This window comes from Peromyscus californicus, unplaced genomic scaffold (assembly GCF_007827085.1).
Source record: "Peromyscus californicus insignis strain IS unplaced genomic scaffold, ASM782708v3 Scaffold_7__1_contigs__length_154581171, whole genome shotgun sequence".
NCBI lineage: Eukaryota > Metazoa > Chordata > Mammalia > Rodentia > Cricetidae > Peromyscus > Peromyscus californicus.
This window is the reverse complement of record NW_026294595.1, coordinates 79,199,999-79,223,669: the sequence shown is the minus strand read 5'-3', so window position 1 is coordinate 79,223,669 and position 23,671 is coordinate 79,199,999. Positions and strand designations below refer to the sequence as shown.

At 45.3% G+C, this 23,671-nt stretch overlaps 1 protein-coding gene across 7 annotated transcripts in view; it reads left to right on the top strand.

Moving 5' to 3' along the window:
* Window positions 1-23,671, top strand: part of Kiaa1549l (KIAA1549 like) — a 279,877-nt gene that overhangs the window by 238,268 nt on the left and 17,938 nt on the right. For all 7 annotated transcript variants that reach the window (XM_052725831.1, XM_052725834.1, XM_052725833.1 and 4 more), the window contains one exon: window positions 15,900-16,250. In XM_052725831.1, coding sequence (XP_052581791.1) covers window positions 15,900-16,250 — 351 coding nt within the window. The remainder of the gene's footprint in view (window positions 1-15,899; window positions 16,251-23,671) is intronic.

Sequence of the window (23,671 nt, the reverse complement as noted above, 5' to 3'; positions counted from 1 at the left end):
ATACACTTTTTCATGTGCAATGGGTGTTTATATGAGTGGCCGTGTGCTGCCAGGGCTGCCAGCTCCCTTGGTTGCAGAGGAGCAGTGGTTCCTAGAAGGAGGATAAGGAGTTGAAAGAGTTATTTTGATGGATTCCATACAGAAAGGAATAAAATATGACCTGGAAATAAAATACGCAACAGGCCATAGCAACTCTGGGGTCTTCTAGGCAGTATTGTTATGAATGCAAACCGTCCTGGCCCCAACTTCCTCCCTCTCTCTCAACATCTTTTGGCTTTCATAGAGACCAAGGCAGATCACAGGTATGTCCTGCAGTGTTGGAAACATTCCTACTGAGGGTCCTGTCAGCTTTTGACTTCCCTGGGAAGCGAAGAGCTAGAGTTGGGACTTTGCCCTTCCCTCTGAGTGGTTTGTTGTTTATTCCAGAAGCAGCCTGCATGTTGCTTCCTTAGCTGGCTTCTCTTGTGTTTAACCCCATCTCAGCTGGAGCTTTCCTACATAGTCCCCCATCTCAGCATTTAACCTCTTCCCCCCCCCCACTTCTGCCAACTAATTTGTGCAGTAGTGACCTTAATTTGATATATTACCTGAAGTTCATTTGCAGTACATTGTATTTTTACAGGGGCTTCCAGTCCAAAGGAGATCATCTGGTAATGGGAACTCAGACTCTGGGAGAACCTAAGGCAGAGGTTGAGGTACTTGTGGTAAAGGAGCTGTAGATGAAGTCCTAATCTCATCAAGCTAGGGCTGTCCAGGAAGATACTGACCTTACCAAGATGGAAGCCACTTAGTAAGGTGCAGAAGAGGGGGTAGAAGATGGAATTCTTGTTGACAGAGTTGTGAGGCAACAGGAAGGATGTCAGAGTAGCCTAGTAACTTTACTCAGAACCATGCATGACTCTGTAGGCCCAGGGCTTCTCTTCCATGAAGACAGCATCCCACTGACAAGTGACAAACCTTCCCTCTGCCAGGACCACTCAGGTGTTATCCACCTGCTCATTCCATCAGATCCCCTGGGCTCTAGTCTGCCTGCTCTTATCCTGGGCTCCTACCTAGGCATCGTAGCTTCTATAAGACTCTCAGACCTGTGGCCTTAGGATAGCCCCTGAATGCAGTATGATCTTTATATAAATACCTGTTGTCAAAGGGAAAAAGCAGGACTGGGCAGAGTTAGAAGATAGCCCACGGTGTAGATACCATTAGGTCTCAGATGACTCCCACTGGAGTATAGATGGCCTTGCAAGGTTGTACTGAGTTTGAGTGAAGCAGCTTGGCTTTATAGACCAGTCGTTGGGTATCTTTGGTTAAGGTTCCTGTCTTTATCCATGGATGGGTGTTCCTACCAAAAGCTGATCTCTGAGGCTGACAGCTGGCAATGTGCCTAGCACCTGGGCCCTCTTGTCCTGAGAAGCAATCCTAGTCTTCTAGTTTCTTCTATGCCTATGTGCCCTTTGGCCTACCTGTGGGTCCCTAAGCCTTTGGGGAGCCAATGCCTGTCAGTGTACACATGAGAGCACTCCTGGGGACTCACTGTCCCTTCCACTACCCATCATACTTTTGTGGAGGCGATAGAAACAAGGTCTAATGATGTAGCCCTGGCTAACCTGGAACTCACTATGCTGACCAGGCTACTCTCCAACTCACAGAGATCTGCCTGCTTCTGTAGTCCAAGTCCTAGGTTTGAAGGCTTGTGCCGCCATGGCCTGCATCCATCATACTTATTGAGTATGATAAAACCATTACAGGCTGTATGCATCTAACTGATTCAAATTCAACAACATGGCCCTCAAAGAAAAATAAAAAGTTAACCTATTGCTAAAAAGCTATCTTTTATGTATATTCTGTTCACCTTGTATATGTATATTTCTTTTTTTCCCCCTACTTTCTATAAGACTATGCACAAGGCCATGTATACAGTCCTGCATGGGTTATTTAAGGGAGTTTTCAAAAGCTTAACTCTCCATGATTTTACCTTCTCTACTGGCGTGAGTATCTAAGCCTCATATGTGAATTTCTACTGTCCTACCTGGGTGAGACTCTAGGAGGGTGCGGTGGTTTGAAGAAAATGGCCCCCAAAGAGAGTGGCGCTATTAGGAGGTGTGGCCTTGTTGGAGGAAGTATGTCACTGTGTGGGCAGGCTTTGAGGTCTCCTGTGCTCAAACTTCCCTCAGTGTCAGTCAGTCAACTTCCTGTTGCCTACAAGATGTAGCACTCTCAGGTCCAGCACCACATCAGCCTGCATGCCACCATGCTCCCCATCATGATGATAATGGATTAAACCTCTGAAAGTGTAAGTGAGCGACCCCAATTAAATGATTTACTTTATAAGAGATTTTGTGGTCATGGTGTCTCTTCACAGCAATAAAAACCCTAACAAAGACAGAGGGAATGCTGAATCAATTCTGGGACCTGTTCCGGGTTGTGATTAATGGTGCAGAAAGGTACAGGTTTTCTGTGACAATGACCTTGGGTAGGGGAAGAGAGAGTCCTTCAGGTCTGATTTTCCCTGGATGTCCCACAGCCACTGCCCAGTGTAGTCACTACTGCTCACCACCACGGACTGAGCGACCTCTACAATACCACACACTCTGCCTGCAGATCCTCTTGTAACTCCTAGAGCTTTGAGTCTGGATCTCGAATCTAAGTTTCCAGCAGCTCAAGACTTATGTGCCGTGGCTGAGCCAGCCATGTTCTGCTAGCTGGTACTTCCACTCCATCACCTAACCCATCAGCCACAACCCAGATGCCCTTCCCCAAGCCTGTTGTGTCGTGATTTCTTTGCTTCCTGTATTATGTGCTTATCACTCTGTGGAAAGCACGTCTTCCTGCCTGCTTCATCTGACGTTAAGACTTGGGGCTGGCTAGTTCATGTGCTTTATGTTGGACAGTATCCCTGGCTCTACCTGGGAACTGCCAGTAGCCCCTCCCAGTCACGACAACCAAAAATATCTCAAGACATTGCCCTACATACCCCTCCAGGTAAAGATGCTGGTGTGGGCCGTGCTTTCAGAACTAACTTTAAATGTCATCTTGCCCACAGTCTTTTCCAACCCCCCTATACCTGTCTATGGGTCTGGCTTAGATGCCCATCCTTTTTTTTTTTTGTTCCAGTAATACCTAGTCCTCAGCCCACAGTTCTTAACTCCCACTGCTGGCTTCCGCTTGTTGGTTTATTTGTATTATTTCTCCAGTTGACTCTTCAAGGGCAGAAATCATGTTTTATTCATTGCTGAAACCTCAGCACTCTGGATAGGAGCTGGCATACAGTATATGCAGTGTCTCTATTTGTTGAGCAAATGAACAACCAAGGGTGTCCACTAGAAGAGGTGACTCCTGAGCTAAGACTTGTAAAGTGGGCACATTCATCCCCTGAATCACACAAGCACTATGGAAGCTGTAGACACATGCTCGTGCGCATTGCTCTTTGTAGTGAGTGGTGGTGATTGGTTCAGAGGCTCTGGCTGAAAGCAGCAGAATACCCCATGCCACTCAAACCATTTTCAAACAATAGGGAATGCATTAATTACGGTAAGTCCAGGGACGGTTTGATTGATATGTCAGTTTGTCCTTCCACATTATACAGGGCTGGGTCCCCTTAGGCACAGGCTTGCTTCTCTCTAATGAGTGGCTACAGCAGTCCCAGCCATCACAACTGCACCTTGAATTAACCAGCACAACAGAAAATTCTTTTCCCAGTTATGAAACAAAATTTATAATTTTTACTCCGACTGTGCCACCATAAAGTGAATGCCCAATTCTGTGTCAATCATGCTGACAGCAAGAGCCAACACTAATTGACTTACCCAAGCCAGGCCTAGCCAATAGACCTGGCACAGGCTTTGTCCCACCCAGAGCCCCTGGCTGAGACACAGGGTGTGCTGGCTTGGTTTTGTCAACTTGTCACAAACCAAAGTCACCTGGGAAGAGGGAACTTTGACTAAGGAATTGCCTCCATCAGATTGACCTGTAGGCAAGTCTGTGGGACATTTTCTTGATTAATGATTGATGTGGGAAGGCCTCGCCCACTGTGGGAGGTGCCACCCCTGGACAGTGGCCCTGGATTACATAAGACAGCAGCCTGAGCAAGCCAAGAAACAGCACTCTTCCAGAGTCTCTGCTTCAGTTCCTGCCTCCAGGTTCCTGCCTCCAGGTTCCTGCCCTGAGCGCCTGTCCTGACTTCTGTCAGTGATGGACTGTTACCTGGAAGTGTAAGATGAGATAAACCCTTCCCTCCCCAAGGTGCTTTTGGTCAGCGTTTTATCACAACGGCAAAACCAAACTAGAACACAGAAAGGGAGAGGGCAGATGCCAAGGCTGTCACAGTACTCGCTGCTTGAGGAAGGCTCCTCTCTAAGGAAGTCCAGCACACTCATCCATGTCATTGTCCTCTTCCATGTCAGCCTGTCCTCTTTGGGTGGCCACTCAGGACGCAGCCAGCCTGAGTGGTACCAGGACACCATGGTGGTACCTCAGCTGTTCACTGTGGAGTTGGGAAATCCAAGCTCAGTTGGAAGCATGCACATCAGAGGTGGATTTCAAAGAGGGGGTGCTAAAGAGACTTTGTACCGCTGTCAGGCTTTTGCAAGGCTGAAGAGGAGGAAGAGCCTATCAGGGTAGATGTGGGGACAGTCTGTCCGTCAGCTATGAAGCAGTGCTGACTCACAGGAGAGGACCTTCCTGGCCTGCAACACCAGCTCAGGCCAGGTGATTCATCTCAAAGTACAAAACAAAACAACTTCCCTAGAGGCTTTCAGACTGACTCCTTTGGAAACAGTAGTTTGTAACCAGGTGACTGTGGCTTATCGATCACTCTCGATGTTCACAAGCAAGGCAGGAACTGTACTCACAGTTTCTGGAGCTGAACTACAGCCTAGCTGTGTGAATTATAGATAGTTGCTTCACCTATCTGTGCTTTAGTGTGCCTGTGTATAAAATGGGAACAAACACGGTCCTCCCTCACGGGATTACTGTGACAACAAATGAGCTAAAGCTGGCAGAGCTGTTTGTAGGAGGGAGGCAGGCAACAGTGGTACCCATGGCTTTCAGACTCCACCAGGGGTGAGTGATGCTCTGTCTCCTGCCTCCTTTCCATCCCAGCCCTGTAGACATCTCCCATCTTCTGTGAAATGTGTCACACCAAGGAAATGCACCAAGGGAAGGACTCACACTACCCAAAGGAAACCTTTTTAGGTGTGATGGGTTTGGTGATGGGTACCTGAGACCTTTTCCTGTCACTCCAGCACATGGCCACACCTCCAAAGGTGATCTCTAAGGTCACACTTTCCCAAACAGTGTGGGCTCATGGGATATTTTAATCTACTCAGTACTGAACTCCCACTGTAAATGAAGGACAGCAGACTAAGGGACAGAAAGGCTGGAGCCTGCCCCCTCAGGCACCTGCTGCACCCTAGGGAGGTTCGCTTGGGAGCAGGCATGACAGTGAAGAGTGAGGATGCCTCCTGTCTCTCACTGTCCTGTCTGTGTGGTCTCAGTTCTCACTCCTTGGAAGATTAAACGTCAGTGAAGAAACCCCATCCTGTCTCTTCAACTCACCCAGAACACAGAAACCACTCTGTCTTCTTCTCATCCCGTGGCCTGATGACTGCAGTGGATCTCTAGAATTGATGTGAAATTTTGCAGATGCAAGAAGTCCTCAAACCCTCCTTTGGACCACAGCCTAAGCTGATGAAGGCCAGTCTCGCTTTATTGGTAGAGACTGGTTCGAGATGTGGGCTCAGAAGGAAGTGGCTGCAGAGGCCTCTCCACTCCTGTGCCGCATTCCACAAAGGCAGAGAGCCCCTGGAGTTAGTTTTCCAGAAGTAGCTTTCTAAATATATCCCTGCTTCCAGCGAGGCAGGTAGCACGTGGGCTTGTGAGATCCAGAGCATGCATTAAATGGGGGGAGGTGGGCTGCACTGTTTTGTGTGGGCCCCGGGACCATGATTAGTGGTAAGGAAAACAGACAAGGAGCCAGATCCATTCATCATGCCTGGGGCCCATCTTAGTAACCATCCTTTCGAGCCTGCTCTTGGGCCCTTGCCAGGCAGATGTAGGATTTGTGGAGACTGTTCTTCTGGAAGGTGGAGCTGTGATTAGCACCAAGGAGAAAAAGCAGAGCCTTGTGGCAAATTTTGGAGGGGGCTTTTCAAACTTTTGTGCTCTAAAATGCAGTGTCTGGGTGAGGGCGAGTGTGGAAAGGAGAGGCCTGTGAGATGTTCCTCTACTTTGGGGCTATAACTGGGATTCTAGAATACAAGCTCTTACAAGCCCCTCAGCTCCATTTAAAATATGACTGTCTAGTTCATTCTAGAACTGTGAAGATACCTTTCCTGCTGAAGACCTTTAAACAGATGATCTTTAGGATTTTAAAACTACTTCGTACCCTTTCATTCCATGAGTATTTATTAAGGTCTCACTCTGTGCCATTTGGGGACTCAGCAGGGAACAGGGCAAGTCCCTGCCCTCCAGGACCTTGCAGTCCAGTAGCAGAATGGAATTCAAAGATGGGCAAGGGAATGCCAAAGGGATACTGGGAGCCAAGGAGCAGGATGAGTGGTAGAGAATGACAGGGACTGGTCTTAATATCTTAGCTAAGGGCAAAGGTCTCTGGGAAAGTCACTTCTGAGCAGGGACCTCACATCAGAGAGCCATACACATTAGCCCCGGGGAAAGAGAGCTCCCAATAATGGAACAGCAAATGGAAAGGCCCAGAGGAAGACACAGACTTGGAGAGCTTGGGGAACATCAAATGTACAAACAACATGATTCCTCTTAGGAAAAGGCTCAGCCTAATTCCATCCTTCCCCTTCGTTTCTCCCACTTCTAATCCATCAAGTCCTGTTGGTCCTCTTCCAGAATGTGTCATGAAGTCACCACATTGTCTTTGCCCATGGCCACCCTCATCAAACTCCTGCCATTTTTTTCTTGCCCGGAATAATGCATGGGCCTCCTAAGTAACTTCCTAGAAATTCCAGCCACGCTTCCCTTCTGCTTAGAAGTCTCTAGGTGTTTGCAATTGTCCTCTGAAAATAGTCCAACCTTCTTTCCGTGGCCTTTGGGACCTTTTGGGGTCAGCCCCAATCCTGGCGATTGGAGCTTCAGCCACAAGGTCGTGTCTTGGTTTGCTTCCTCAGAGTCCTAGGGACCAGGAGTCTTAGGTCAAGGTGTGGGCAGGATTAGTCTGCCCAGGTGTGCAGATGGAAGTCCTGTGGAGTGTCATGCTGTCTTCCCTCTGTAGATGTCTGTGTCCAAATGTCCCCCTTAGAAGGACATCCGTAGGGTTGCTTTAGGGCCCATGCAAATGACTTCATTTTGACTTGATCACCACTCTAAACAGGATCACATCCCAAGTCCCAGGGAATACCACCGCAGGGTGTGAATTTGGGAATCACAATTCATTCCATAACGGTTCTTTCTCTGTTGCACATGCTCTAAACTCTTTCCTACTTTGGGGCTTTTTTTGAAGCCCTCCCAGTGATAAGTACATAACCAGCCCCTTTGCCTTCAAGTCTTCAGAAATATCAGCTCCTCAGGCACGCCTTCCCTGACCAGCCCCTTCAAACCAGCTCTGCTGCCCCAACCCACTTTGTTTTATCATGGTGAAACTGATATACACAGTAAAGTATTCCGATCTGTGGTAAATGTGCACACCCTTGCAGCCACCAGCCCAATCAAAATACAGAAGCTTTTTCTCTCTCACACCCACCCACCCCAGATGGTTTCCTCACTCCCCTTTCAATCAAGCATCACCCTTCGAGAGGCAACCACCCTTCTGATACCCACCCTCATGGCCCTGCTTCTTTCTGGACTCAAATGAATTGTTCAGTACAGACTGTGTGCCTGACTTCTGCTCCGGATTCATCTACCCCATTGCATTATCAGTGCCTTGTTCTTTTCTATTACTATTCTATCATATAAATCCAATGCTATTTGCTTTTTGTCATTCTACTGTGGGATATTTGGGTTGTTTGCACTTCAGAGCTAGTATGAAAATTACTTTTAGAATTTAGCTGTGTCGTGAACATATATTCTCATATATCCCAGATAACCAGAATAGGATTTCTGGGCTGTAAGGTAGGTATATAGGTCTGACTCTTTCATAAACTACAGTCAGACTTATAGGCGTGGGAACCTTCTCCTTCTCATCAGCAATGATTATTCAATCCTGCTCCTCTCCCTCATCAGCATTTGCTGTTATTACACTTTTTCATTTCACTCATTCCACTGAATTTGAAGTGACATAATTTTCCCAGTCACTGATGATGTATGTGTTTATCGGACATTTTGATAATGTCCTTTGTTGAGATACCTTTTCAAGCCTATTATATCATTTTAAATTGGAAGTCTCTTATTCGTTTGTAGAAGTTATTTGTATATCCTGAATAAGACCCTAATATTTTCTGCTAGTCAATAACTTGTCTTATCATTAGTGTATTTTTTTCAAAACTAGTTGCTAATTTATTTTTGAAGACTTAGGGCTACAAATGTTCCCCAAGGCCAAACAGTGCGATTATGTTTGTGGAATAGTTTCCAGAAACTCTGTGGGGTCCCCAGCAGAGCTATAATGTCCCTCAAGTTTGTTCCTATGGGGTTTCAAAAGAAACTGAGGTCAAACGGATTCTTAGCCACTGTGTAGGCGGCCTTGGTGTATGGGAATGATCTACTCTTTGGGAAACAACATGGAGGGCTGGAGAGTTGGCTCAGTGGTAAGGCATACTTTTTGCTCTTCCAGAGGACCCAGGTTCAGTTCCCAGAGCTACCCATATGATAGCTCACAACTGTCTGTAACTTCAGTCCCAGGGGATCCAACTCCTGATTTCTGTAGGCACCGGGCACGAACACAGCACACACACACACACATACATGTAGACAAAATACTCATACACATAAAATAATAAAGTAAATAAAACGTTTAAAAAATTAAAGAAAGAAAACAACATGATAAGAACTGTAGGTGTTTGTCCTATGTGGGGGCACCATAAAGTTCAAGACCAGGGTCCCCTGTGTTCAGGGGAGAAAGAACAGTTTCAATTTCTTTTATGGGTTGTGATATACCATATGAAATTCTATAACTGCTCCAAACCTTAAATATGTGCATATTCTCTATACCAGTAATTCCACTTGTATAAATTTATTCATGGCTATATACAAAGTTTAATAGAAAGGATATCTTTTATAGCTTGCATTATATAGTAAGATATCAAAAGACCATTTGAAACAGTGGACTGTTCATTATAATCTTAAAACTGCATATTATACAGTTATGACATTATTAAGGTTATTCCTTATGAGTGAATGTTTATTGACAGAGAATGTTATATATAGTATTTATATATAATAATTTATAGATACATTAATGTGTTGTATTTATTAAAGCTTTACATGGGGGCTGGAGAGATGGCTCAGCAGCTAAGAGCATTTCTCTTCTTCCAGCACCCACATCAGGTGACTTGACTTCTAGGTGATCCAACACCCTTTTCTGGCCTCTAAGGGCACCTGTATACATGTGTCATATCTTCACACACATACACATAAATAAAAATTAAATAAACTTTTAAAAACTTCATATGTTTATATCCATTTTATATACGCATGTATGCTTGTTTTCTGTTTATAAAATCATAAATCCTGACAGTTCATTCTGAAAGAGTTTGTAAACCAAAGAACAACGCTAACAATAATAATTTGTAAATATCTCTAACCCTTTACTCATATTTTTCATATATGTGATATCATCACACTCAGTGGTTATGTTGGTTAATTTATGTCAGGTTGACACAGCTAGTCATCTGGGAAAGGGATCTCGGCTGAGAGAATCTCTATGAGATTGGCCTATGGGCAAGCCTATCTAGCATTTTCTTAATTACTGATAGGTATAGGGGGCCAGCTCACCATGGAAGGTGCCAGCCCTGGGCAGATGGTCTTGAGTTATCTAAGAAAGCAGCCTGAGCAATGGCGAACAAGCCCATAAGCCGCATTCCTCCTCCACTTCAGTTCCCACCTCCAGGTTCCAGCCTTGAGGGCCTGACCTGACTTCCTTTGATGGTGGATTGTAATGTAAGCCAAACAAACTGTTTTCTACACAACTTGATTTTGGTCATGATGTTTTATCATAGCAATAAAACCCTGACTAAGATTGTAGTCCTTTTAAAATTCCCCCCAATTTCTCTCCTTGGTATACCATGGCTACTTATGTTCTTCTCTAGAAAAAAAATCCTACTTTAAAACCCCTAAAATTCAGCCAGCTGTGGTGGCAGTTGCCTTTAATCCTAGCACTTGGGAGGCAGAGACAGGTGGATCTATGTGAGTTCAAGGCCAGCCTGGTCAACAGAGCTAGTTCCAGGACAGCCAGGGCTACACAGAGAAACCCTGTCTCAAAAAACAAGCAAACAAAACCCTACAATCCACACCCCTCCTCTCTCTAGTTTGCCACCCCCACTTCCTATTCTCTATCACAGAAGTCAGAGAATTTGATGTCAAAGTATGAGCCCTCTCAGAAGGGATGCAGCTGTCATGGCCAATATGCCATTATGTATTCTGACCAGGGCTGGGGGTTAGAGGTGTTGGGCATGGACAGTATGTTGAAAGTGCTCCGTATGATCTGTATCCTCTTTCAAATACATAGAAACATCTGGAAGGACATGCATGAAGGGCACAATGTTAGCTGCAGTTATCATAGCAGTCGGATTACAATGGGTTTTAATTTTCTTTGTTTGGCTCATCTCTGTATTCTATTATTATTTTATTAGCAGTAGTAGTAACAGTCATACTTTGATTGTATTTTCTCTTTTTAGAATGTCTGTTGAAGTATATCTTGATTAACTTATAAAAATAGCTTCCCAGGATTTTTTCAATATGAAGTTGAGAAGCAATATGCTAACTTTCAAGTTAAATGGGCTTAAAAATATATTCTCTATCCTAAATATGGCCCCAGAAAGACACTGTACTCAAGCCAGCCATCAGCCAATATAGGGAGACTTTACGTTTGTATCTCAAAGCATAAGGCATGTTCATATGTAAACTTAAGTGAAGGAATGGGGCAAAGGCTGGGTGTCTTAGTTAGGGTTTCTATTGCTGTGAAGAGACACCATGACCATGGCAACTCTTATAAGGAAAACATTTAACTGAGGCACAGCTTACAGTTTCAGAGGTTCAGTCCATTATCATCATGGTGGGGAGCATGGCAGCAGGCAGGCAGACATGGTGCTGGAGGAATAGCTGAGAGTCCTACATCTTACAGACAACAGGAAGTCAACTGTAACACTGGACCGTATTCTGAGCATAGGGAACCTCAAAGCCTGCCCCATAGTGACACACTTCCTCCAACAAAGCCATACCCACTCCAACAAAGCCACACCTCCTAATAGTGCCACTCCTTATGAGATTTTGGGCTCAATTACATTCAAACTACCACACCAGGTAAGATAGTGGTCATGGTCTCTCTCATCTGAAAATGGACACATCTGTTATATGTCCCTGTGAGGCTAAACAAGGCAACACATATGGTAGACTCCTCATAGGGCCGGAATATTACAGGCCCTCAAGCTAATGTGAATACCCACTACATGGATTTCTTTCACTCAACAACTAGTCAATGGCTTTAGACATGCAGCCCCGAATTGAGGGCTATGGTTGTCCTAACTCATTAGCTATAGATGGAACCCCAGAAGAGTGGCCCGTCAACTGAGGAGCAGTTGGTATTCATTAATGGCTTATTGCCAAGTTTACTACTTAGCACTGTTGTTTATATACTGGTGCTTTTATCCTATGGTCACTGAGATAATCTTAGTGATTCCTCTGTCTCTGTCCTTGTCTCAGAAGTCTACTTTGGCTTTGGTCAGAGCACACACCTATGGGGTGGTAAGAGATCTGTTTATATAATGGATAAGAGCTTTCTATTGGACTTTTCAATGCCTGGACTTGCTCATCTGTACAATAAAAATAATCATACTCATTAATATTACAACGTAAGTTATTGTGAGAGTAAGAAGAGTCCATGTATGCAAAATTCAGACAACAGTGCCTGGCATATAAGCTACTCATCACTGATAGTTGATATTATTACTGTTGTTGTTTATCTCTCCTGTAGGATACTCCTTCAAGGCCAGGTCACAGTTTTATTAATTGCATCATAATTCTTAATGAAGCCTGAAAAACAACTAAGGACTGAAAGCAGTAATTGTCCATCAGGAAAAGAAACCTATGACCCGTGCTGCAAGCAGAGGGCATGGAGGTGTTTCCCTTCCCGAGTGGACATCAGGGGACTGAGGTTAGAGGGATGTGGCACTTCCTAGGGCTGTTGGAGTTCAAGAGATGGTGTCTTAGTTAAGGTTTCTAAGGCTGTGATGAAACATCGTGATCAAAGAAACTTGGGGAGGAAAGGGTTTATTTGGCTTATGCTTCCACAGCACTGTCCATCACTGAAGGAAGTCAGGACAGGAACTCAAGCAGGGCAGGATCCCAGAGGCAGGAGCTGATGCAGAGGTCATGAAGGGGTGCTACTTACTGGCTTGTTCTCATGGCTTGCTCAGTCTGCTTTCTTATAGAACTCAGGATTACTGCCAAGGGATGACCCCACCCACAATGGGCTGGGCCCCCCTCCCTCATCAAACACCAATTAAGAAAATGCCTTGCAGCTGGATCTTCTGGAGGCGTTTTCTCAATTGAGGTTCCCTCCTTTTGATTGATTCTAGCTTGTGTCAAGTTGACATAAACTAGTCAAGACAGCTGGTAAATGTCAGACTGTGGTTCGGCTGAACTACAGAGAGCAGCATTCCGAGTCCCAGGGAGTCCATGCAGCTTGCCCACATGCCATACAGTTCATTAGCATTGGAGGCAATGTGACAAAGAAAGTGGGCCTTCCGTCTTAACTTCAGGCACACCCCATGGGGAACTGGATGGGATTTCTAAAGTCAGGTCAAGTCTCAAAGTTTTATTGAATGCCGAGTGCCTTAGTGTGGCCTCGTGAGAAAGAGAAGTGCCATGGGTTCAGGGGGTGTGTGGTGGGGGGCAAAACAGACATTGAACAACAGACATTAAACGAATCCAAGTCTATCCTGAGCCAGAGGGGGTGGGAGCTAGGCTTGTTTCCATCTGTGGAGAAGGAAAGACTAAAAACCACCTGAGAACCAGGGCAGAACAACAGTCTTTGACAGTCATGGTCCATGACACTGGACACTTAGATTAAAGGAAGCCCCTGTGCAGGATGAAAACCCTGTTTGAAAAATCAAGAGTTAACTTCTGCTGGGGCAGTATGGTGGCAGATGACAGCAGGAACCTGGAGTAAATGTTTCCCGGCACAAGAACCAACTCAGAGAGGTGCCCTGCCCCCCAGCCTGTGCTGATGCACAGCCCCACCCCGGGGATCTTGAGGAGGAGAGGGAGCGTAAGATATGTTACTAAGATGTGCACTCTTGCCCTGCCTAACACACAACTATAAATTCACACAAGAATATATTCAATCTTCTGACTGCAGATGCATAATACCACTCAAAGGTGGCAAAGCCATAGCTCGGCTCACGTTGGTGCCATTAATCTCTCACTTGGGAGTAATCTGGCATTAACATCCATTATGTATTAGGGAGATCGAAGAAACAGGGAGGAAGGCCCCGTGTGGGTAGCAACCAGCATTGATGAGGCATACGGCACAGTGGGACATGCCCAGGGCAACACACCCACTCCAGGTGACTTTGAGCAAATCAGTTAACTGCTCTGGCCTCAGCTGCCTCTCCTTTACAATGGAGCTTGAATTAAAGACCCTTAGGCTTTGAACTTCAATTCCAAATGTTCTCTGCATTATACTGAAACTTTCTTCTAGAAGTTGTCCTTGTTATCTAGAAGATCTCTCCGGGCAAAATCTTAACAGTTTGCTGGCCTTCAGAAAATTTGCTTCCCAGACAATGATCACAAGCCTTCTAAGATCTCAGTGGCATGACATGTCCTTGTATTAAGGGATAATTTTATGTCCTATCCTATGATCTGCTTTTGCATATGTTAGAATAAAAAGTATTTGAAATTGCTTACTATAGCTGTTTGCTAATAAATCTAGTCTTGAAGGTACATGGAGAGCCTTCATGTTGATCTTGAACTACATACAAGTCCTAACTCTAGATGATGAGAATAGAAAAAAGGTCTAATTTCTTTTTTGTGCTGTCTGTATATTCAATTTCTTCACTAATGTATGTGTACTAATTCAATACTAAAGAAAGTGAATGAACTTTTAAGACACCATCCTAATTAGGATTACTATTGCTATGGTGAAACACCATGACCAAAAGCAAGTTGGGGAGGAAAGGGTTTATGTGGCTTATACTTCCATACCATCACTGAAGGAAGTCAGGGCAGGAACTCATAAAGTATGGGAACCTGGAGGCAGGAGCTGATTCAGAGGCCATGGAGGAGTGCTGCTTACTGACTTGCTCCCCAGGCTTGCTCAGTCTGCTTTCTGATAGAACCCAGGACCACCAGCCCAGGGCTGGCACCACCCACCATGGGCTAGGCCCTCCACCATCAACCACTAATTAAGGAAATGCCCTACAGGCCTGCCTACAGCCTGACCTTACAGTTATTCCCTTAACTGAGGTTCCTTCCTTTCAGATGACTTTAGCTTGTGTCAAGTTGATGTAGAATTATCCAGCACAAACATGAGTATATCACAGCCCTGACTTCTGTGATCTTTGAGAGCAGGACTTGCCTGTGTGAATGAATTCCCTACTGATATCTTCCTGTGGTGTCCGTTTTAGCGGCCAAGTGCCTCATTCATAGTAATTCGAATTCGTGAGAACTTGTGTGAGTGACAGGACTAACGGTGATGAGAGCTCTAGCGTGTCTGTGCCCTGTGCCACTGTTCTAAATCTTCACGAAGACGTTCACTGAATCCTTGTCCACCCCTCTGAGGTAGTATGTCATCCTTTTACAAATGAAGAAGTGGAAATAAATACAGCAGCTTTCCAGGCTGGGGCATCCTTAACGCCCCAGGTTTTAGCTTCTCGGTGCACCTTAGATCTGGCTCTTACCGTAGAAGTTACTGTGGGGCAGCGGACTGGATCACCTGAGCCACCCCTTGTCCCCTGCATTTTGCATTCTGAAGTTTGTGCAGGGCCTGTGTGACAGCGTGAGCACTTACATGCGTCCCATAGAACTGGTGAGGAATGGGCCCTCACGGGCATCCCACAGAACAGAATAAACAATGTACTAAACAAACACCTTCATCAATGGGCAACAGAAGCTGATGGTCCACGTAGACTTCTCTGACACTCATGAGATCCAGTTGTCTATCTATCCCCCTCAGTTCTGCAGCTACTCCCTGAATGATGGGTGCAGGTGAAAAGAGAATGTTCTAGATCAATAGATCTCAGCCTTGAGCAGGCATCAGAATCTCCTGGCATGCTCCTGCTGGGCCCCATTCAGGACTTTTCATTCATGTCACATGATACTTGTAGATCATCTGTGTAGAAGGAAGACTGAGCTGCTCTCCATGATAAATGGAATCAGGAAACCAGGAATTCCCTAACCAGTGGCCGGAGCCAGGCTCATGTAAAGTGATTTGCCATCCTTTGGGGTATAGACTACAGAATGCTCCACATTCTTATACCCAAAGGCATCTAGATTTTGAGAATGCCATTAATTTAATCAGTGAGAGCCATTTCTCATTATTATGCTAATTAGAAAGTCTGCGGGACTGGTGTAGTGTGGACACCTGAAGACTACAATAGTAGTTGGAGTGCAGCCTTTCCTGTGTAATCCGAGCTGACTGCTCCTGCTGTGGGAATTCCTAGATAGAGCACATTGGCTATGACCTAAGTTAGCACAGACTCATTATCTCATCAGCCCCAGTGAATAGTTCAAGATTCAAGAGAGAGCTTCATTAACAAATTGCTGGGCTTTGTTTGATCCCACAGACTGAGCCCGAGATCATAGAGGAAACCAATGTGGACAGAGTCCATGAACCCCGGGGCTACGGCAGGGCCCGGCAGGTGAAGGGCCACTCAGAGACCTCCACGCTGAGCTCACAGCCTTCCATCGACGAAGTCCGGCAACAGATGCACATGCTCCTGGAGGAGGCCTTCAGCCTGGCATCCGCCGGCCACGCAGGCCAAAGCCGGCACCCGGAGGCCTACGGCTCTACTCAGCACCTGCCATACTCAGAGGTGGTGACTAGCGCTCCAGGGACCATGACCCGGCCCCGGGCTGGAGTGCAGTGGGTGCCCACCTACCGCCCGGAAATGTACCAATACAGTCTGCCCCGACCGGTAAGTCACAGCTTCCGGCCACCTACCGTCTTTGGGTTTGCTCTTCCCACCACAGTCCAACAGGCGACCCACAGCCGGGATCTGGGGGTTTAGAGACCAGCTGTACTGGAGTCTCTTCTCATTCTTCACTCATGATCCCCAGCCAAACCTTGTTCTTGCGGGACAGGTCCCTGAGGAGCCTAATGTGAAGCCTTAACCCATTTTAGAGGCATTCCCTTTTCTGCTATCACTCCTGAAAGGGTTGACCCCATTCTCCACTCACTGGTGGTTTTCTCCACTCAGACATGAAACCCAATTAAAATGTCAAAAGGCATCAAGAAGCCCCGAATAAAGGGCCTGTGCATCCCGGTGGCTAAGAACGTAGGCTGTGAGCCACGTGGCTTGACCTTGAATCCCACCCTGACCACTCTCTGGCTTTGGAACCTGAGGAAGTTGTTTTAAGTTTCTGCTGGTAAAAATAAATAAATATGAACAATAACCTACTGCCTAATAAGTAGGACGTTCCTCTGTAAGTGCATAAGAGTTAATTATTATACACTGCGCTGATCTGGGCATTACTTGTATGCTATGCAATCTATACAATCTACCTCTGAGACAAGTGCAGTTTTATTCCTATTTTACAGAAGAGGGTGTCCAGTCCCCAGGAAACTTGTGTTACAGACATTTGTGAATTGCCATGTGAGTGCTAGGAATGGAACCCTAGTCTTCCAAACGAGCATGCTCAGCCAGGTGGTGGTGGCACAAGCCTTTAATCCCAGCACTCGGAAGGCACAGGCAGGCAGATCTCTGTGAGTTCGCGGCCAGACTGAGCTACAGAGTGAGTTTTAGGAAAGGCTCCAAAGCTACACAGAGAAACCCTGACTCAAAAAACAAAACAAAACAAAAAAAATCAAAAGAGCATGTTCTTAACCACTGAGCCATGTCTCCAGCCCCCAACACTCAGCATATTAACCATTTTAAAGTACACAGTTTGGTGGAATTCACATACTCACATCTTGTGCAACTATCTCTAGGACCCTTCATCTTGACAACATGATCCTCATTAAAAAAGACTCCCTTGTGTTCCCCCCATAGTCCGGAAACCACCACTTACTTCTGTCTATAAAGTAGTCTACTTTATGTGCTTCATACATAATATTTGTCTTTATATGATTGGTATATTTCACTTAGCATAGCCCTCAAGCTTAATCCATGTAGCATGCATCAGAAGGCCCTTCCTAAATTTTAAAGCTGAATAATACTCAAAGGTACATACCACATTGTATCTGTTTGTCTGACAACGTGTACAGACTTGAGTTGTCTTCACTTTTGGGCCACAGTAAGTTGTGCTAATTCTCACACAGGCATACAAATATCTCTTCCAGTTCTTGCTTTCATCTTTTGGGGTACCTATCTACCCATGAGTAGGGGTGCTGGGTCACATGGAGTTCTATTTTCTACTGGCATTGTTTTCTACAATGGTTGTACCATTTTCATTCTCTCCAACAATGACTTTCTGATTTCTTCACATCTCATCAATGGTTGTTATTTTCTGTTCTCTTGATAGTAGACATCCTAATGAGTTTGAGGTAGCTCTCATTATGGTTTTGTTTGTGTTTCTCTAATGATTAGTGATGTTGAGCACCTTCCCATGGTTTTGTTGGCCACTCATATATCTTCTTAACATAATTTAAAAAATACAATATATTTGGGGAATATAAATTTGTCACTGCCATTAGAAAACTTTAGAAGCCATGCATTCCTAAAAAAAGTCAGCAACTCAAAGGCCACTCCAGTCACATTCCCAAAGGCCTGGATCTGAAAAGATGGGAACAATCTCTCTCAAACTTACATATTTGCCGTTATAAAATGCTTTCACAGCCAGATGTGGTGGCACAGTCCTTTAATCTCAGCACTCGCGAGACAGAGGCAGGAAGATCTCTGTGAGTCTGAGGCCAGCCTGGTCTACAGAGTGAGTTCCAGGACAGCCAGGGCTACACAGAGAAAACCTGTCTTGAAAAACAATAAATAAATAAACAAATGAATGAATGAATAAATAAATAAATAATAAAATGCTATTCCACATCATCATCATCCATATTACAGTTTCCAAGATCACAGTGTTCTGATAACATGTATTAAGTTGGCACTTGCCCCATTCAGGGAGGGAATTTCCTCCCTGAGATCTATAAAATACCCCAATCTTAACGCATTTATATACCCCTCCTAGGAAGTTGTCCTCTGGAAAAGGCCACTCATATGTGTTCTGTGTTGATTGCCACCCACTTGCAAATGAGTTGATTGACTCATCATTTCCAGTCTCTGTATGAGGATCCCTAAACTTGACCCCTAGCCCAAACTGGAATGGTGCTCACCAACCAAATAATCTCAGGGGCCAGTTCTGAGTCTCAGAGTCTGCTTATAGTGGTGGTTGTAAGAGGGTTGTTAGTTCCTGCTAAATGGTTAGCACAGTCCTGGCACCTAACAAACACCCTAGACCAGTTGGTTGATAATCAGTAGACTGCTTGGCATGGTGCCAACACATCAAATTATTTGACAGACAGTGTCCATTATTATCCAACTAGTTCTTCTGTTTTGCTGGGCCTACTGTCTATGTCCCTTTCTACTTTCTGAGACCACATCTCCTTCTCCTGCTCTGTTAAGCCCATTTAGGACACTCACTTGATGCCCCACCTCAGGGTCCCAAGGAAACATTGCTTTTGTTTGGTGACAAGTCTCAGAAGCCACTGGGCTTCCCTGGCTTGAGGCTAATTCTAGGAACCCAAAGAGCTCTGGGTTTCAGAAAACTTTAGATGACCGAGAAAGGTCTTCCAGTCAGCAATGAGTGAGCTGTTGCCATAGCCCTTACACCTCAGTCCAATAAATCCATACAAAACCATGGTGGGACATGTGAACATTCAGGCATCTGCTTGTTGTAATTGGGAGTTGGCAACTGTGCTGAACAGGACAAACCCATCAGAAACTGGGGGTGCTTCATAGGGAAAAGATCTGAGGCATAACCCAACCTCAGGGCAAACCATCAGACCAGAACACACTAAAGACTACCCACCCATTCATTGTCAAGGTTTCTTTCTCCGTCAAGTGCACAGGAGACTCCTGTCTCCATGAAAGGAGAAAATAGCCAACAACACACAATGGAGATGATGATGCTCAACCCAAGGTCTTGCAGAGCCCCCTTGCTGTGATAATGTGAAAATCAGTAGAAAAAGCAACATGATGACTATGATTACTTCTTGTCTTAAAAAAAAGAAAAAGAAAAAGAAAAGAAAGTGCTCCAAACTCTGCTGGGGAGATAATTGGGAGCTGGTGTTTTTAATGTGTCAAGGCCAGCCTCGTGGGATTTATATCATGGGAAAGGTTACTGCTAGCATCTTGGGATTTCTGTGGTGCAGTTTGGGAGGCTTTGCTCATATTTTACCTCTTGAATCTATAAAGAAATTGGACCTGACACCTAACGACCAATCCAATTTTGCTAGCAGCCTTAATGGGTCTATGCCAAGTGGGATGAAAATATCCTACAGCTTTCCTGCCGGCGAGAGTGTAAGGACTCTTAAAAAGGCATTAGGGTTGAAACTTCTTCCCACTAGACTCTACAGAAGAGTCAACAGTACTGCTAATAATAACACTTGCCCTTTATTGGTCCCCATTGTTGGCTGCATACTAATGTAAGTGCTCTCCCAATCTATCAAACTTCCCATGATGTTGCTGTCACTAGCCCCAAGTACTCAGAAAGCAGGTTGGGAAGAGTGAAGAAACTTGTCCATGTTTCTCACAGTCACCCCTTGATGTCCACAGGGGACAGGTTCGAGACCCTTCAAAAAGCAGCAGAACCCATACTCAAGTCCATCATAGGCCTCGTTTGCATATGTAACCTACTCATATGCTCCTGTGTCATCTCTAGGATATTTAGAATGCCTAGCAGGACATAACCCAAACACTATGTGAATAGCCATCATCTATGTTGTTTGGGGAATAATTATAAGAAAAGTTTGTATGTCCTCAGTGTAGCCTCCATTTTCCTTTTGAGTACTTTCCATCTTCAGTCATTACTGGAACCCTTAGATTCAGGGACCAACTGAGCAGTTCTTGATGGCAGAAGTGGGTCAGAACGTTTTGCTGTCTAACACTGATGCTAACACGTTTTCCATCCCTGACTAAATGTGAATTCTAGGGAATGTCCCCGCAGCTGCAACGGAAGTGCAGATATCTATACTGTTGGAAGTCATAAGGAAGATGGCTCAGTTTGGGGGGGGCTTTTCCATTCCTGCTATTGGCCTAGTAAGGGAGACAGCTCTGTGAGGATGACATTGGGGGTTTGACAAGTTTACGTTCCTCCTTCCCCCTTGCAAACGGAAGAGTCGTCTCCCAGACCTTTAGTAATAAACCATGCCAACATATCAGGCATGTTTATAGTCACCACAGTGCCAGGATTCACAATCTATCACATTGCTTGTATTTCTCCAAATAAAATTTGAGTCTGTCCTGAGCTTCCATCTGGCCAGGTGGGTAAGTAACTGCAGGGGATGGTCCCAACCAGTCACTGTTGATCATGCATCGTGCAGTTCTCAGGATCCTTGAAGGCAGGCCACTGTACCTCACAGACTGACTCGGTGAGTGGAAGGCTGTTTGCCTTTTCTCTTCCCTGAGCAGTCCCCCTGGAAACTAGCAGAGCTCTTGATATCTGACCAAAGCATGCTCCACTAAACTCAGGAAAGCCACCAGATCTATGGGAAGGTTGTTGCATGGGAAGAGAAGGGAAAAATCTGGAGAATGCCACGCCCTGCCCACTGAATAGTTACTGCCATGTCACTAGGACAAAAATGCCGGAGGGAACAGCCTGAAGAAGGAAAACTGAAGCTAGCTCCTGGCTTCAGAGGATTTGGCCCATGTTTTGAAGGAAAAGGGGGACCAGGGATAAGATACGTCCGAGGACTCACTCCCAGGAGCCCACTTCCTCCAGCTTAGCCCTACCTCCTAAAGGTTCCATAACCTCTCCCCAGATACCACCAGTTGGTGACCAATGTGTACCCCACGAGCCTACAGGGAAATGCCGTACTGAAATCGTAATACTCGCTGGGTGTTTTTCTGCCTGTTCCAGGAAAACTAGCCTTGTTTTTCCACCACCATCTCGGGCAGCTCAGGCTCCTACTGATGTCTGGGCACGATGCAAAACTGTAGGGGGAGTCGGGGAGAAAGCTGCAGCTTCTGGTCCCAGTTTCCCCATGCTCTGGATGGCATCCCCGAAAAGTGCATGCCAGAAGAGGACAGTGGCACCTTCCTGTACTGTGGAGAAGTCCTTACCAGACCCCTCCCTCTTCTCCCTTACTGTCCTTGCATGCTAGCGCTGGCTCACCTTCCCTTCCTGTTTCTTTTCTTTCCCATCCTCCTGTTCTCACTCTCTCATGAGAGGCTTGCTCACTCACTCCTGTCCCTCTCCCTGTCTCCAGAAGCTTCCTCACCTATCCCCGCAGGACTGTTAAAGGTCCTTGCATCTGGCTCCCTCGTCCCCTGACTCTTCCATCCTGCATGAGGGTGGAAGGCTTCAGATTCCTAAGCTTTCCTAGAGGTGCACACAGGTCCTGACTTTCAGACATACCCACATCTTCATGGGATTTAGATCCTTATCCCACAGGGTGAGACAGGAAGTAGCCCCTGTGTAGGCATAATTTTCTGTCCCACCAGCCAGCTCCCAAATAACCACACAGAGACTTACTATTAATTATAAATGCTCAGCTGATAGCTTATGCTTGTTACCAACTAGCTCTTACAACTTAAATTAACCCATACTTTTTAATCTATGCTGTACCACTTGTTGGTACCTTTTTTCAGCACAACATGTCTATCTTGCTTCTCCTGGTGGCTCTGCCCTTCTTCATCCCAACCAGCTCTCTCCTTGTCGCCAAGGCCCGCCTAACCTCTTCCTGCCTAACTATTGGCCATTTAACTCTTTATTAAACCAATGAGAGCAACACATCTTCACAGTGTACAAAAAGATTTTTCTGCAACACCCCTGTAACAAATCCATTGGCATCCTAGGCTCTGTTGCCTCCCTTCCAACTTCCCTTTCAATCAAAGGGTATTTGTTAAGTCCTGAGACAAAGTGCTCTAAATGTTCCTTATTTCTTCCAGGTCTTTTGTCTATCATGGCATCAAATTTAGACCCCCAAGGGCCTTAGGACTTAAATGGTTGATACTCACAATCTAGGGCTTTGTGATTAGTAAAGCCTATTTTTTTGAAGTGTCAGCAAGAATCAACTTTTGGCAAGCTTCAATCTGCTGTGACCTTCCTTCCTTGAAGCAAGAAGCTGGGATGTCCTGGATGTTGGTTGGAGTATGGAAAGGACCTTAGATTCAAAGAACTGTGGGAGGAAAGAAAATCTTGATTATTTCAGTTACCATATCAGAATCTTATTTTGTCTCAGAAGAAAAGAGTTCACACTTACTAAGTACCTAATTGTCTCAGATTAATCTAGACAGCCAGCTTTGAGAGGCTCTTTCCACTGCTCTTAGACACTGCTCTGTCCACTGCTCTTAGACACTGCTCTGTCCATTGCTCTTAGACACTGCTCTGTCCACTGCTCTTAGACACTGCTCTGTCCATTGCTCTTAGACACTGCTCTGTCCACTGCTCTTAGACACTGCTGTGTCCATTGCTCTTAGACACCGCTGTGTCCACTGATCTTAGACACTGCTCTGTCCACTGCTCTTAGACACTGCTCTGTCCATTGCTCTTAGACACTGTTCTGTCCATTGCTCTTGGTTGGTTGAGAGATCAAGATAAACAATGAGTTTTGTTTCTTCTTAGAGTGAGATTTTAATTGTCAAGCCCATGTTAAAAAATCTTAGAAGTTTTTGTCAAATCTTTTAGTGATTTACCATTAGGTGAACATAGCAAACTTTTTCTTGGCTAGCAAACTGTGTTGAGTACAGAATAAGCCTTCCAAGATCCAGGGATAAAAATAGATGTCTGCATCCTTTGCTGAATAGCATCAGAGGCCAGAAGAGACAGAGGGGTTGTGAACCCCTCTGTTTTGTAAAGGGAGCACATCACTTGTTGAATTATTAAGAATTCTGAAGGTACAGCTGAGAAGGCATGCAGGACAATGGTTTTCAACCTGTCTGCAAAACTCGGAGTTCAGGAAGCACCACAGGAAGCCGTCATGAAATAGGGATGGGCCAAATTTACCCTCTTTTCTCTCCCCAATTTCAACCAGACGCACTGCTTTCAAGTACGTGTTTCATGTCTGATAAAATAGTTTCATAGATCTGTGAAGATGGCGTGATGGATAAAGCTCTTGCTGCATACAGTGGGAGACCCTGCCTAGGATGATAAAGTGGAGAACAATGTAGGAAGATGCTCAGCATCACTCCTCCTCTCCTGCTCTTCGGCATCTCAATGTCAGACCTGTTCATCCTCCAAC